The sequence below is a fragment of the Lottia gigantea genome (genome assembly GCF_000327385.1).
Source record: "Lottia gigantea unplaced genomic scaffold LOTGIsca_91, whole genome shotgun sequence".
NCBI classification, from domain to species: Eukaryota; Metazoa; Mollusca; class Gastropoda; family Lottiidae; genus Lottia; species Lottia gigantea.
In genome coordinates, this window is record NW_008710984.1 from 7,171 (window position 1) to 24,658 (window position 17,488).

The 17,488-nt window shown below is 32.9% G+C and overlaps 3 protein-coding genes across 3 annotated transcripts in view; all 3 read left to right on the forward strand.

The window, feature by feature from the left end:
• Window positions 1-1,306, forward strand: part of LOTGIDRAFT_169923 (hypothetical protein) — a gene marked incomplete at both ends in the record, with an annotated part of 4,150 nt that extends 2,844 nt beyond the window's left edge. The window contains 5 exons of the mRNA XM_009068559.1: window positions 93-131; window positions 356-469; window positions 695-737; window positions 822-974; window positions 1,122-1,306. Of these exons, the coding sequence (XP_009066807.1) occupies window positions 93-131; window positions 356-469; window positions 695-737; window positions 822-974; window positions 1,122-1,306 (534 nt within the window). The remainder of the gene's footprint in view (window positions 1-92; window positions 132-355; window positions 470-694; window positions 738-821; window positions 975-1,121) is intronic.
• A 5,879-nt stretch (window positions 1,307-7,185) lies between these two features.
• Window positions 7,186-11,126, forward strand: LOTGIDRAFT_169924 (hypothetical protein; the record flags this gene model as incomplete). Its single annotated transcript, XM_009068560.1, has 8 exons — window positions 7,186-7,312; window positions 7,770-7,853; window positions 8,387-8,490; window positions 8,605-8,697; window positions 9,050-9,314; window positions 9,589-9,804; window positions 10,395-10,496; window positions 10,801-11,126. 8 exons carry the CDS (start codon window positions 7,186-7,188, stop codon window positions 11,124-11,126), a joined length of 1,317 nt encoding a protein of 438 aa, XP_009066808.1.
• Window positions 11,127-14,974: 3,848 nt separating this feature from the next.
• Window positions 14,975-16,083, forward strand: LOTGIDRAFT_169925 (hypothetical protein; the record flags this gene model as incomplete). Its single annotated transcript, XM_009068561.1, has 3 exons — window positions 14,975-15,264; window positions 15,522-15,581; window positions 15,870-16,083. 3 exons carry the CDS (start codon window positions 14,975-14,977, stop codon window positions 16,081-16,083), a joined length of 564 nt encoding a protein of 187 aa, XP_009066809.1.
• Window positions 16,084-17,488: the final 1,405 nt, after the last annotated feature.

The window sequence follows — 17,488 nt, forward strand, 5'->3', positions numbered from 1 at the left end:
TGTGCAACTTCTCTAGATATAAGCTCTAAAATTGTTCTTTTACATTCTATTTAGATTTTTTGACTTATATACTGATTTTTTTTTTTTTTAAGGGTTCAACAGTTGATCGTCAAGCCAATGATAAAGAAAAGGTAAGGGAGATAATCTATCCATAACCTGTTTGAGTACTACAAGGTAATATACTGTAGAATTTACCTATGGGTCATAAGTTATTTTGGAAGGTAGTGACAAATAGTTACAGACTGACTTACAATTTCAAAATATAGATTAAAGCTGTCATATGTATCAATTTCTAGAATGGAATTGTGATGTCCTTATTTTTCTACAAGTATATGAAAGCATCTGAATATTTTAGATGAAAAGTTTACCTACATTCAAAGACAATGATTTTGTTAATGATGGGTTAAAGATACATGTTGGAGAAGAGGCCAAAGAGAAGATCATGGCAATAATACAGAAAGATACGGAGGTATTAATTATTATTGTTACACTTCTACTATCTACTATTATTGTATTAGTCAGTCTGAATCAGATTTGATGTATCATATGAATGACTGATTGGTATGTTGAACTTTATACAACGCAACTTGAATTTCCATGAGGAAAAAATATCACAGTGAAACATCATACTATCTCATTGATTTCAAGTTTTGGATGATATTGTCATTATCTGAAAATCTATTATTTATTTTAGTTTTTGGCAGGCCTCCATCTAATGGACTATAGTTTGATAGTTGGTATTCATGATGCTGATATGGCTGAACAGGAATATGAAGAGAAGCTCAAACTAGATCAAGAATCAGGTCCAGTAGAACATGAAGATATTGAAGAAGAAGATGAAGAAGGAGAAGAAATGACAGATGGATATGGTTTTTCTATCACCCCACCTGATAGCCCACAGCCAATTACTCCTCTACCATTTAATGGAGAACTGGATCCAAAATTAGAAAAATATGCATATAGGTGTTCTGATGGTAAGATTTTAATGCTTAATTGACCAATATAAACTTTTAGCACACTGGAATCAAGGTGAATTTTACATTCACCTTGTATTTTTAAACTTTTAAATTAATTTACTTTCCAGTATGTTTTTCTATCATTTGGGTATTTTTGTTTTACAGCCTGTCCCAGAAGAGAAGTGTATTTTATGGCAATGATAGATATTTTAACCAAATATGGTATGAAGAAAAGAACGGCACAAGCAGCTAAAACAGTCAAACATGGTGCTGGCGCCGAAATTTCCACAGTTAAACCTGAACAATATGCTAAACGGTTCTTAGATTTCTTAGATAAATATATTGAGTGAATATTAAACCTTTTTAAATCTTAGATATAAATCAAATCACCTGAACAATTCTCATAACAAATATAAAGTCATTTTTACCAATAATTTTATTGTTGTTTAGGATAGGTCAGTTGCATAAAAACTAGACTGGCATTGGCTCATTGGCAAGTTGTTTGAGGCTAGACATCTACACATTGTAAAATTGGGTTTGTGTTTTGAGGATCATTCTAGTAACTATACTTAGGTTCAAAATTCCAACAAAATCATAGTAATAGTTAAGCAAAAGGTTATTGCCTTTTCAAATAATAATCTTCAATGCCTCTAAAATGTCTTTTGATTCTGTTTGAAGTGAGGAAGACTACAGTAGCTTGGGCTAGTATTGAATACAATGATAAAACAAAGCTATGCATACAATTATTGATAACCACATTTAAAGTTTAAAGGTCGAAAAAGAAATGGAAATTTGCTGTTACATGCACAATGTATTTGTTTTTTGGGACTGTAATCCATCTTATTACATTTTTAATTTTCACAATTTAAAAAAAAACAATTTTCCATATTAGTGATTTAAAAAAAAAACTATTTGTGAATTTTGTTTCGTTAAAATGATATATTTTGCCATTTGATTTGGACTTTTGATTTTCATGTGAAAAAAAATTCCAAGTTTAATTATGATTTAGTTTTTAAGTTATTTATAATTATTTTTAATAGTAATAATGAGATAAATTCTTATACTGGTAGATAGTGATACCCATTTAATGCCCAGCCCTACACATATAAAGTTAGATGTATGTTGACTAAGAATAATTTTTTGTACACTTATTCAAAGTAACTAAAGTCTCCCAAAGTGATATTGTTTACACAAAAGCAGAAAAATTTTTACAACTACAAACAAGCCTAAGTAGCTAAAATATAAGAAGATACTGATTTAAACTTTAATGAATTGAAAATATCTAGACAAATAAGAATTGATGGTAAATAAAATGTGGTTTATGGTGTGATAAGTTATTTTCTACTAGAACAAGTGCTATACATGTCATTTTTTGTTACCTTATATTAGATTGTATAAATTATTTGTCGTTTCAGCTCATTGTCTGTTTTGTAAATAGATTTTAAATCCTTAATGTTCATGTGTATATGTAAATTAACTTAAATTTTACTTCTTTCAATTACTTGGCTGAGGAATAAATGAAAACTAGCTTTTATTATATTTACCTATTAGTTAGAAATATATTAAGAGTGATTTTCTCTTGTGATCTTAAATTAGATGATAATTTTTTTTTCCGTCTGAAGTGTGAAATGCTCTTTTAATGGTAACATACTCTTAGTAAAGTTATAGGTAGATTAGTAAAAGTAATTTCCACAATATATCAGACTCAATAAATACTTATCAGAGCCTTGTATATTAGCAAAAGTTTTCAGGAGATTTTCAGTTAATGAAAAGATATGTATATTTTAGTTTGTGTTAGTTTATATTAGTGCTATAATAACGGTATGCTTTGCCTCACTGATTTGGACTATATAATAGTTCTCCATTTTAATTCACCCCACCTTCACTCATCTTAATTATGATTCATATTTAGATAATGTACATGAAATCGTCATGAACGAAAAAAAACTCCCACTAACTTAGGGAACATATCAATTTTCAGTCTAGTATGGAATTTATCAGAATTGATCTTAACAATCAACAATATTTTACAGGAGAAGGTTAGATTGTTGTCACTTCAAAATAGCGGTAGACCTGTATCAGCTGTTAAAAAAATAAAATACATCTGAATCTAATGCAAGTCTGTTTGGTGTATTTTCTGAGGGTGACTGTATCTATCATCTATGATCTGATGAAATTTGTTAACATCTCACATTCTCCATAAATTTTGAGAATATTTGGCAAACATTTACTGAACATGATTTAAAAAAAAATGTCAGATCAAAGTTGACAAGTGAAGTGACCATGAAACAATCAGGTTATCATTCTGATTAGAATCAGCTAGGTAAATCTTGTAGAATATGGATTTACTAGTTCTGTCTGTGTTACTTATTGTATATAAAAATGTACAGGGTTGACACTTTGTCTCAAGTTTTGTATTATGTTTTTCTTTCACTCTGCATAGTAGGATATTCTTTGTAGAATTTTTAAAGATTAATACCTCTAACTTGTATCTCTAATAGAAAATTTGATCTGAAGACATGACTTGATGTAATTTTTCAATAGTTACCATCCGTAGACATTCCATATAATTAGTATGGTGTAATTGATCAAAGGGGTTTGTAATATAGGTTTGGAATATATGCCAACTTGCCAGCCTTGCTATCCAAACTAAACCAATATAAACCAAATTAACCCCTTGTATCTGTATAATTCACCGTTGCGTTTAAAACTAGAAATGATCTCACAATGAATTACCATATATGTTCATTACGGTTAAATGATGGGGTTCAAGAAAAGTATTTCTGTTCAGAAAGGTTTATTCAGAAATGCTTTGATGTCCAGTGACAATGAGGGTAGCAGCATGTTACTGTGAATTTTCTTAAGCAGTGTTTGTTAGCCAGTGGTCTGGATATTTAAATTACAAATAAAAATCACAAACAGTACTGTCATCTGAATTTATTTAAAGGTCTTATAGCAATCTGTATTTCAATACATTACATTAGCAGCATAATTGTAAAATTTGTGTTCATTTTATTTTCATTATGTTATTATACCTAGTCAACATGAACTTAAATTTCATTTTACTTTGAGGAGTTTAAATATTCAAAAGAACCACTTCATTGAAATGTAGAGTTATAGTTTGTTACACATACATCAAATCATTACTACAATCTACAATGAAGTCCCCTTCACATTTTTTTTGTAAAAGACTCCCGAGTTCTAGCTCTCAAAGTTGAATGAAGTTCTAGTTTCATATAGTGTAAAAGGTATTACAAGAACTAGTAGAATTTATGAGGTAGATATAGTATATAAATGTATATATATTTTCACTGTGCTATGTTTTATATATACATATAAATTGATCTGATTCAAGCTCTACTTATTCAACCTTATTCTTTCTTAAGTGCCTGATTAAGGCAAATGGTATTCTTTTCTGAGAAAAAGGCTGAAATATAAAACATCAATTTCAGAGTGTTGATTTAAAAAGAAAATCACACTGATTACACCAATTCTTTTGAAAAGTGTCAAAACTTATTGATCTAGGTCAACCACAGGAAATCTTAAATGCTTTGGAATATTTTCATACCTAATTACTTTTCATCATTTAACTGAAACCAATTAACAAATTAGAATAGAAATAGAGTGTTGATAATTGTGTATAATAATTTTAGTCTACTACCTTTTTTTCTAGAGCTTGCTTGCTTCATGATTACGATTTATAGATGGCTAAGCATCATTGCTCAATCATTGTATATAGATAACCGAAAGTGTCAATTTTTAATGCTTTGCTTTTGGCTTCCAACATGTGTATAATGCATTTTAGATCTAAATGAACCCAATTGACAGTCACAAACTTATTTTGAGTCAAATTCTTTAGTATATTGGGATCATGTTTAATTAGAAAAAAATTAGAAAGATTAATCAAAAATCATTGTTAGTGTTGACAATTATGTGTTAGAATTTGGACTAATTTGTTTGTGTGACAGACTTGTTTGTATTTTGATAAGAAGTGAACACAGTTTCAGATGAACAACAGAGATAAGCAGTTGAATTATCATTTACCAAACACTATTTTGAAAAATACAATATGATTTTACCTAAATAGATAGCATTTACATATACAAGTAGAATAAATAAATTTTCAATGAAGATGCTATACAAAATGTTTCCTGTATGTACTACCTAAAGATTAATTTAGGAATAAGCAGGCTTAATGTAACTTCTCTTTGACAGAATTCATGAAAAAACACTTCCAGCAGACATAAGCTAGTATCAAAAATGTAAAAATTCCTGATTTAAATAAAATTTGGCCTGATCAAAATTATAAAGAAAAATGTTACATTAAATGGAAGTCATGATTTAACGTTAAATTGTTATCATTTGAAACTGTATTATAATAATTGTATAAAATCTCTGTTTTATGTATAGTATATGTGATTTTTTTGTCTTCAATCATTATGATTATTGATGTCATTTGTCCGATAGAAAAGAACAAATTCCTCGTGATTACAATATTCTTTCCTTTTTATACGATGCCTTCCCACATCGCCCCTAACCATTTCGCTCCTTAATCATTCCCTTTTCGCCTCCGCTTCGCCCCGTTCCCGTTTCGCCCCTTACCCATTTTGTCCCTTTCCACTTCGCCCTTCCTACTTCGCCCCTATCTTCTTAAATAATATAATTATGCTTGTTTCGATTTTAATTCTCGGTATGCATTTTGGTTCTGGGGCACTTGGATTTGTTAAAGAGTAGGCAGAATTTCCAAACCACAAACAAAATTAAGATTTGTACTCAATATCTTCAATCAATATACATTATATGTAAGTGTTTGAGGGCTTCTTACGCCTTTTTCAAATTTTTCAGATATCAATATAATTGTATTTCTTTTTCTATATTCAACTTACTCTTATGCTCCTTTGTAAATGCAATGAAAATGAGAAAATGACGAATTGGGAAAGAGGCGAAGGGGAATAAGTGGCGAAATGGGATGGGGCAGAACGGGACAGGGGCGAAATTGGAAATGGGCAAAATAAAAAAGGGGCGAATTTGGAAGGGACGTAATGAGAAGTGGCCATATGGGAATAAATCTTTTATACGTCAACATCGGATGTGGACGTATAGAGCTTACGATCCGTCCACTTTTTTTGTAGACACGATACGATGAACGGGTTTTGAGTTATTACCCTTGAAATGTGTCAAATTTGGTACCTGTGTTTGGTACCAGTTTGAAGATATGCGGAATATGAAGGAGATGCAAAATAGGTTAACAATGGCTCGCCTTATAATTAAATTAGAAAAGGTGCAATAGTGAACATCAGCTTCGAAATTTGCAAAAGGATGAGTCACAACTTCATACTAGTTGTGCACTCGTTACTATTCAAGCATCTGTCATTTTACCAAAAAAATTCTCTTTCTAGGGGCCTACCCAGTTTGTATTACAAATAGTTATCATATATTTGATAATTTAGTAAATTAGAATGTATAGTACAGATATCACTGATTAGAATTTGCTGATAACCTAACTCAGTCCCTATCATAAAAAACAAAATGGCGGACGCCAATAGTCAATATTACCATAAACAATTCAGACGGAAGCGACGATGCATTGCACTTGGGTTTGTGGTTGTAGTCTACATTGGGTTTGTGATTCTTGGTTTTGTTAGTCAGCTTTTCTCAAAGCCATTCAAAAATGTGGATTTTCCGAGCAAAAGTGGATCAACCGAAGAAGACATTCATATGCGCTTCAAACGAAATGTTCTCCAAGAAGGTAATAATTCTATATTTCAACGGCTGCTTCTTGCATTATATCACATTTAATGATGACACTTTCAACTCGCATTTTAGCTTTATAGTAATTTGTACTCGATTGTAGGTGTTTATTGGTAAAATGGGACTGTCTGTTCACATTCACATCAGCATTTTGACCTATTGGTCCAAAATTCTAACAAATCATATATATCGATGCCAAACTAGGCATTAGAATGTAAAACGATGTTGGAGTGTGAATATGAAATCACAACTTTCTTAGATTGCAAGTTCAGAAATGGTTTTCTCGAAAGGATGAAATTTATATACACCTTTTGGCATTCAAAACCTTGCGGATCTTTTTCAAAAGTAACTATTAATATCTGGGTTTTTAAGCAATTAAAGCACATTTACCTATACCCATCATCATGAGTGAAATCTTGTTGTTATAGAGGAGAAGAACTGTACTTCAAGATCTATAGATAATTTCCCGGGTAATTTCATGACACTGGAAGAAACACAGGACGGTGGAGTATTCATACATATATTGTTGGCAGTTTATCTGTTTGGTGCTCTTGCTATTATTTGTGATGATTATTTTGTACCGTCTTGTGAACATATCTGTACAGGTAAAAAAACCACGTAACTACCAATCTTAATAATCTGAGAGTGAGCTCGTCAATTTGACATCTCTATTTAAACTTCCGTGAATAAATCATACCTTGGAAACGTGAATTGTACTGCTAAACTAATCAGTCGTAATGTGCACAGCTAAGATAAGTTTGTGAACGAAATAGCTAAAAAGTTAAATTTCTTGTTCGCGGTCTATTTCAAGGAATTATGCGATTTTTGTACAGTTCTAGTAGTTCTGAAGACTATTTACATATATTCAAAGTCAAAATCAACCTGCGGAAATGCCGCATCTGTCCCTTTAATATAAACGGAAATCTAAAGGCTTAGAGAAACCTCACACAATAAAGTAATACTTATAAGAACAAAGCACATGTCAATGTCTAAATTTTTTCCCAGAAGCCACATCAGGATATGAATGCCAGGTTTTTTATATGCTTCCATTTCACGTAATAGGTCTCAAACTACAAGAAGATGTCGCTGGAGCAACATTTATGGCTGCCGGTAGCTCAACACCAGAATTCTTTACATCAGTCGTTGGTATATTATTCTCTTTATCTATATTTCCTAAAACTAAAATTTGCTACAGCTTTCTGCAACATCTGCAACCTATATGCACAGGCCCTTGAAGTTCTGTCAATATTAATAAAATATGGCAATGTGGAGAAAATAGTGCCAACTTATATAAAAAAGATACGTTGACACTATTTTCTCCACATTGCCATATTTTATAAATATTGACAGAACTTCAAGGGCCTGTACTATATGTAACCCACTGACATAGTGACTCGCATTTCAAATCTGAGGTTTTGATTTAATCGAATTTCATTGCTCTTTAATGTTTCATCTCCAAGATATCGCAATATGAAGTTTTCCTAGCTTTTAAAGCTTTAATTGTTTCTCACAAAACCCGTAACTGTGACTCAACTGGATTTACCTGTCATCAAATTCTAACCAGAATTGTCAATACTATTTGTCATGTTTTATTTTGAAGAAGGACAGTCTAATACTACACAACTGACTCAATGATTATTATATTTGATAGCTTGTAGAAAATTAATTTTGTTTTACAGGTGTTTTTATCGCTCAAAGTGATGTTGGTGTTGGTACCATTGTAGGATCAGCTGTATTCAATATTCTCTTTATCATTGCTGCTTGTGGACTATTTACTGGAATGGTAAGCATCAGTTGATATACATGAATTCTGTCTGTAAAATATTCCCTGGAATGATGTAAGTATAAATAGTCTCAATTTCCATTTTTTGAAGCTTTTTTTTTATTATTATTCCAGGTGGTTGAGTTATCATGGTGGCCAATGTTTCGTGACCTTATTTTCTATATCATCTCAATTGTAGCTTTAATTATAGCTATATATGACGGAGAAGTATATTGGCAAGTTTTATTTTCTTTATCGCCATTCATAACCTATTGATTGTGATACTGCATAGGTCAATAATTTTCAAGATACTTTCATTAACTTCACGAATGTCCTCCATAGTTAGGGCAGTCAGATATCTTCAGTGTCAAAGGACATGAACATTGCTCAGTTCTGAATAAGATGTAGGCCTACAATGACTTACATTGCCGTGACCGTAAAAGCTTTATACACTAGCGAGTAAAATGGTTCTTATAGTGTTTTCATCTATTGTCTGGAATTCAAATCAAGAAATCAAAATTTAGTATCCCCCTATTCTCAAGTTTTCCGACTATTTAACTTAAAAAATTTCAGGTATGAGGCATTAATAATGTTTCTGTTTTACATCGTCTATATCATCATCATGTATTTTAACCCTCTGCTGGAAACAAAAGCTTTGAATCTTGTAGCCAAATTGCGTGATAGATATTTCCCTCAAAGTGAAGAGGAGCAGACATTGCTTGAAAACGAAGAACATGAATCTTTCTCGTACACAGATCTATTAGATAAGCAATCTATAGAGACTGGATTTACAGATGTCGTTGAAGAAGATTTAATTAAAGTGGAACATATTAACCAAGAGAAAGGTACATAAATAAATCTGATATATCAAGCATGTATTCACTACAGTCGGGATAGCTAATTGATCAAATTTAATAATGGAGTTGGTAACAGTAATGAGGTTATTTCCAAGACACTAATGACCAGTACTTAATGGTTTTTATTGTTAGGGGTTTGCAGACTTGCAATAGGTAGTGAAAGTACCCAAGCAAGACACGAGTTTTGACGCGAAATCAATTAAATTCTGTACTCTCTAAAACATTTTAGATTTTGACCGATTTTTTGTTTATGTCGTTCCAGATCACGACTATGAGTCGCCGTGGGAAATTCCTGATTCGTTTTTGATGAGGCTATTCTGGGTAGCTATGTGTCCTGTTAAAGCCCTAGTTTATGTCACTATACCTGATTGCAGAAAACCAGGAAAATGGAGAAAATTATTCTTACTGACTTTTCTATGTTCGATTATTTGGATTGCTGGCTTGTCCTATTTAATGGTGTGGATGGTAACAATTGCAGGTAATTCTATTTTCAAATACAATGGAGCTTGTTCTAGGAGGGGTAAGGGGGGATGCGACATCGGAAAATAATGTAAACAGTGTCAGAGATTCTCTTTCTATTCCATATTTATACAGATAATCAAAAGAAAATTAGCTTGGATTAACCCACCAACTTAATTAAAACAGGCATAATGAGTATTTATTTGAACATCAATATTTGATTTGTTGGCATGTGTCCCGTCAACAGTTGCCTATATTGAAGTAAATGCATTTTATGATGTCTTCAGACTTCAACTGTCATTTTTCACAAACAAGTGAGGAAGTTTCAAAAGCTAATGCAAATTTTATTTTAGTGGACGTGGTCTTAATCATTATTCGGTCAAGTTCCATACACTATTTCAGGGCCGTAACTAGAGTCTTTATGTCTGAAACAAAATCTTGTCTATCACAACGCTTTCAGTAGACATCAAAGGGTAACCAGCTGCAGTCATTTGTGAAAATATTGAGCAAGTAATGTGCTAATCTTTAAGGTCATCAGCCAGCTAGTTGGCATCATAACATCCAAGTGGTGTCTAAAACTCCTAATGATGATACCTCATAAATTTTTAGGAGATTCTTTAGAGATACCTGATACAGTGATGGGTCTAACATTATTAGCTGCTGGCACTAGTGTTCCTGACTGCCTGGCTAGTATACTTGTTGCTCGTGACGGTAGGTACTTACAGCTAGGTGCAGATCTGGACATCATAGAGCCTTGATAGAACCAGATGATGCCATGGCAATCAGCAGGGGCAGACTGACTCAATAGGAGAGCATTACTGTCGAGGCTGAACTAAACAATATGGCAACTCTATGGAGTCTCTGAGAGGGTTTTGTAAATTGGAATTCATTTGGGGCATTTGGACACATTTTGAAAATAAAATGGATAAAAATCATATTTTAAAATTTATTTAGAATAAAAAGGGATATAAGTGGGGATGCAAACCATTTTCTAGTCAAATGTCTTCAATTCCAGGGCTCGGAGATATGGCCGTGTCGAATTCGATTGGTAGCAACATTTTTGATATTCTCATGTGTCTTGGATTTCCATGGTTACTGGAAACACTGCGAACGGGTGGTGATGAATCTGTGTTGATTAACAGTGCTGGGTTGACGTATTCGTCTATCATTCTTCTTTCAACTGTAGCATTTTTATTAGTGGCCGTATTGTTAAACAAGTGGAAATTGGACAAAAAATTAGGAGCTACATTCATGTTTGTATATGTTATCGTCATTGCACTCGCTTGTTTGTTTGAACTTAATATTTTTGGCGACTTTAATGCACCAGCTTGCCCGAGATGATAATTTGAAGTCCTACAGTGTTATGGCAAAAATAATAAATCTTTGTTTGTATTCGTTCAAAGCAATACTAAAGCAATACATGGCAGTATTTTTATAGGGAGGAACTTGATTGGGCGTTTCCTGCGCTAGTAAACTCAGCGACGATTGGATGATGATATCTACTTTATTTCGGAAGCCGGATGTAACCTACCTTGACCACCGATGTGGAAAACCATTGCCCTAATCGATTTAACTATTATCATTGAACTCATTCACTCGCTAATTATGGCTCGTATGTATTTATTTATTTCTGAAGGACATAAAAAAGTGGGCTTCTTTGCATTAAATATGTCAATTTATTTTATCGATTATGAATATAGACTTTCACACACTTTCTCTACGTATTCAAACAACTATTCAACAATTCATAAAGAGTTATATTTCGATTTGGGACAATGCTGTTTTTGTACCATTCATCTTTGACGCATTTTTTTTTTTTATCTCAGATGAAATACAATTGTCAAGAATTTACTTGGGCACTGGACTGGATTATTCTTTTAGTGAAGGGTTTTGTGCGCTTTTTGTTAATATCCCTGTAAAACCGGATTGCGACCATTTGCGATCTTATGACGATTATAAATTATAAATTTATGAAAAGTCGCGACAAACGTCTGCGCACGACTGTTACGCTATCAGAGCAATTTCTATTGATATATTTGTGCTTGGTAGGGGCATCCATCGCCTATCTCGTGACGTTTCCACAACACTTTTGGGATCTAACTAGCCTACCTTTAACCTGAAATAGTTTTAATGGAAGAATAGAAAAGTATTTTTATTTAGTTATTATTATCTTATCGGACAATAACCCGAAAACCTTAAAAATAGGGGTAAAACTTGATGGAAAAGTTTTGGCATACCAGCCTCCCTCCCTTAACTCCCTCCCCGTGCTCGGCCCGTATACTCCTATGTAGATTGCTCTACTTAGGCATTTGTTTTGAACATACTTGACAAGTGAAAGTTTTTAGCGTGAAAAGTTCTGGTTGTTAGTCATATAATAATCAGTCTTCCTTTTGACGATTAATTTTCGACTCATGTGATGTAAAAATGAGACTGTACCCGCCTGTTATAGGTAGTGATATATTTACTATAAGGTTAATGATGTAGGCGTTGAATTTAGCAGACCAACAAAACCATGATGTCCAGTTAATCCGGTAGCTAAAATTAGAAAATGACAGTGGGGTTCTAGACACTAAATATGTCTAGATCACTCGGATGATTTACATAATTTCCAACTCACTGAACTGCTAGGGGTTACTTATTATATAAATTCATACGTAGAAAATGGTAGCTCTCATGCACAGAATGAATAATCATATATATGTAGAGATATGATATAACTTTCAAATTTCATTTCGATCATCTGTAATACACTCGAACGTGCGGCAGGGAATCAATCTTTGCTCTGAACCAGGTTATGAGTCACTATCGCAATGACCATTCAATGATTTGTAGTTAGGCCTATGAATTGACTTCAGTATTTTTTTTATATATAGATTTTCAAAAGCTTTCAACAAATGAAACGATTTTCATCGTGATAGAACCCGTGACTAATTCGAACTTTCTGTCTGTAATAACCCAGATACACCGGACATCGGACCATTTACGATCTTTGTGTCCACATATCGAGGTTATAAGCGTTTTCAGTAGGTCCACATAGACGTGTTGTAGAAAACGCCAGGCGTTGCCGACGCTGCGTAATAGACTAATAACCTCCCAAGGGGTTTTAAGCGTTATCGCTTGGCGTAATCCGCTTGACGTTATTCAATGAAATCGCAATAAAAATGTCACATGAGCATATTTATGAATTACCTATTCTAATACGAGAAAAGTTGCCCCACCAAGAGTAGACACAGTGACTTTTTTTCAGGTTTACACCGTTTATTAGATATAAGGTGCTTTGACTTAAATGCACTGTCCGATTCGTCCACCATGTTGTCTTTCTCTCTAGCAAGTGTGAATCCGCCTACGCTCATATTGAGAACGCGGAGTATTACGCTGTGTCGTTTTAGGACATACTCCGACGGCGCGCAACGTGAATCGCTATGTGGACACTAGCCTTTACGTCGACTGGAAATGTACTAGGTCGCGGTCAAACGTGAGGGAAATTAAAATCCCTGAAACATTAAAAACTAAAAATCAGTCGACCTTAAACCGTGAGTTATGCGATCAAATTGTGTTGTACTGCGCTTTTATATCCCCCAAGAAGATGTTACAACGCTTGTCTGACGACCTTTTCGACCCTAGAGCTTTCTCAACGCGTCCAAGAACAGATCAACGAACCTTAGAGTTGGTTTTAAAAATGTCCAAAATGAACGCTGCGAATAATGGCGACAAGTGCACGGTGAATGGCATGTTCTACTCGTTCATACCACGATTAAGGCGACATTACTATGCTCTGACCCAATTTTCTGGCGCATTAGCAGCTCAGTAAAAACGCCTTTCTGATGTCACTGAGCAACGGCTCGAATCTTTAAACATGATAGTTTAACATGACAGGTTTCATTCAAGTAATCGTGTTTCCCGAATATATTTTTATCACAATTAGCCCTTTTAACGCTTTACCTTTACCCACCTGTGAGACTTAACATTTTTCTCTCTGTGATATAAATTGAATGACACGCTTCACTAATTGATATGACAACAGGATGTATTTGCTAGATAGAAAACGTGGTTTATGGATGTAATGACATATGTCGTTATTTATATTTTCTTTGTTATAAATGTTGAGATAATACGGAAGTTTGGCGTTGCACAGGACGAAGTATAACATCTCGAAAAATGTGCTTCCTTGAGCATTGCTAAAAATAGTAACTATAGTCTGTGTTTCAATACTTTTATGTGTCAGAAATTTACGCTCTACATTTCATGTTATTAATGTTCTGATCACGAAATTAAGGTGGGTGAGCTCTTTATTTAATGTTTACCTGTAAGACCATAGGTCTGATTGTAGTAGAAGTAAATGTGGTATAGTTTCATATATGACTCGTTTTATATACTTGAAGGATTTTGTACATTTGTTAGTGGCTAAGGATTATTTATATTTGGTATATTGTTTTGAATTTATGTGCTAGTGCTAATACCAGAACATTATCGATACAACAACAATTTTAGTCACAGGACGTTGGTAAGACGTGAGGTATACTCAACCGACTTACATTTATTAATACTGCCTCTAAAATGATCGCACTTTTATTAATTTGTGCCTTAAGCATCAACTTTGATTGCTTAGATTTTTAATGTTATTTTTGGATCTATCAATCACCTATACATTAGTCAATAAATTTTACTTGAATGACTTCGTAAATTGAAACCTATCTGCGTTAATTATATATCGTTACTTTACGGTGTATTATTGTCCGAGACATTTTGTTATTTACCGACTCATATATCACATTTTCACACATGAGCACAATAATTGTGATATTTGATATTATGTACAATTCGCGAATTGATAGCCATAAATGTTGCCTTGTTATAAGTAGTTGAATACGCATGTATTCTAAAGAAGGGTTTGTTCAAGGCTCCGTTAACATATTCAATAATGTACCGTGTTCTGATTTCATGTATTAAAGGTAAGCATTACTGTTTAAGATGCTAACTCATTTTGTTTCAAAAAGTTTGGGCGCCTATATTTATTGATGAACCAGGATGAGCAAAGATACAAAACGACTGAGAAACTGTTGTTGAACCAAAAATCTAATAGCCATTTTGGGGTAAGTGGTTTATTGTATGATGAATATCGTGATTACAGTTATATGGTGTTAAACCTCCATGAGCAAGCTCAATTAAAAATACCCTTTCTCTTTAAGATGATGTTTCTTAAAACGGTTATAGTGTTCGCAGCAATTCTGGTCGGAATTTCATCATCGGTATCTTCACAAACCAGTAAACCCAGAGAGAAACCCACTTTTTGTGAAGGAGAAGAATGTGTCACATTACCTACAAGAAGAATTCTTAAATTTTATAAAGATCTGCTATTGACTAAAGAGGAAATTCAAAAGAAACTTGACCTATGGGCAGTGAAGAGAAAAGAAAGGTTTGGGCAGGGTGGCACAGGCTCGTTTTTAACGGTTTTGTGTAGGAATCCATTCTTTCAAAGGTGAGACAAATTATGTTAATGAAAACTCAAGATGTATGGATATGATATTTCGTTACTCATATCGACTCTAAAGTGGAAAATAATGATAAAATGTATAAGGCTCAATTTGAGCCGTCCCTATAAGTTTTCAGTGTGGAAAGATTTGGTTACCTTACAATTAGATTAAAACATATTGTAATATAGTAATTTAAGATTTCTAACATTAGCATATAGTATTTAGCTATATATAGTATCTAGATAATCTTTGATATTTACAGGCAACAGTTTTGTAAAAATTGGAAAGAAAGTAACCAAGACTATGATTTGTGTTGTCCAACGTAAATAAATTTTCACTTTTCTTGTCACATTAATTTGTCAAAACTGAAACTTTGATTACAATCTGTTATTCGCTTAATGGATACGTTTCAGAGCAGGTACATTACCATGCATATCTTTATCATAATACGCAGAATTCTATCAAGAAAACAATGAAACCAAAGAGATGCTGTGTTGACAAACCAAGTTACTTAGTGACAACAGGTATTCAGAAGGAAGATCAAGCTCCTCTTGACCTTTTGATAGAAAGGTCGTGTATAAATGCATTATTGTTGATTGTATCGTTTCAGGCAAATCCATCACATGTCTACTACCACAATGGTCAATGCTCAAAATAAAACAAAATTTTTAGTGAAATTAATCAACCCAGTTCGTGAGCAGTTTATTCCAGAAGCATCATGTTTGTTAGTATTTAGTTCTTTTGATCAATATTTTCTAGATTGTGTTGATTATCTTAAACCATATTATATGCCAGTAATGGTAGGGCAAGCTAGAAGAAGATAGTTAAAATTATTATTTACTTTATTAGTGGATAGAAATACGTGTCAGCTATCCATATTACTTTCCAGAAAATAAACCGAACAGTTTGTCTTGTAGACTGTATAAGTAAATAAAACAAATATGTGAAATTGACGATAATCTCAAGTTTCAATTTCAGTAAAAAATATTCCAAGCAGATATTACAGATTGGTCAGTACGACCTGCATAGGAGTGAATCTGAAAATAAACTTGTATTAAATTCTATAAGATTGTTAACTGAAATAAAATCTTAATGAATTTATTTCTTCATAACGTATGTTTGTATAATTTTGCAGGTCTAGTGGAGCTTGTTTTGATGGGCTTGGTACCTGTCGTGTAGATACAATATCTGTCTGGTTATTGGTCTATAATATTAAGCTTCCGCCACCATATTGTGAATTTAACGAGTTTGAGATTCCTGCCTATTGTTCCTGTAAAACAAACTGATTCTGAAAATTAATATTACGGATAATCTCAGTGTGTATTCACGCACTAATTATATCATGATCATTTTGAGTCAAGAAACGTGTAGTTTCTTAGTGATATATTATCCGTCTTATTTTATGATTTAACGTTTAATAGAACTGAATGGTAGATACACGTGGCTATTTGCAGAATAAGCGAATATATGACTTTACTATTGTGTATTCAGATAAGGATTAAATCGTATAGAAATATACAATGAAAATTACGAAATAATTATTTCGTTTAAACGAATTAATTATTTTTTAACGAAATGATTATTTCGTTTAAACGAAATAGTAAATAAATATGTTTACAATTGCGCCTTAGGGGCTCCGTAGCAATGTGATTTGTTCTCATTAGTTTATAAAGAGGTTCTGTTTATCAACTGACTTTACAAGAACTGTGCTATGCAAAAAAAAAAGATTATCAAAATTTCTTAATAAATCAATGGGTGATTAAAAGTATAAAAACGAAATAGTTTATATAGTAACTTTACCGTCCAAGAAATATGTAGAACGATGACAAAACAAAACAATAAAAACTTCACAGTTGTTGGACTCTATTGTTCTTATACGTTTTTATAAAAACATTATTCTGAAATCAACAATCATTACTGGGGCATCGACTATCAAGAATATTTCTCAGAAATCGACAGTCATCAATATTTCTGTGAAATCGACTAACAAGAATATTTCTCATAATTCAATATTACTTGGCTTCGACAGTCATCAATATTACTGTGAAATCGACAGTCATCAATATTACTGTAGAGTCGACAGTCATCAATATTACTGTGAAATCGACAGTCATCAATATTACTGTAGAATTGACAGTCATCAATATTACTGTGAAATCGACAGTCATCAATTTTACTGAGGAATCGACAAACAAGAACATTTCTCAGAAATGGACGACCATCAATATT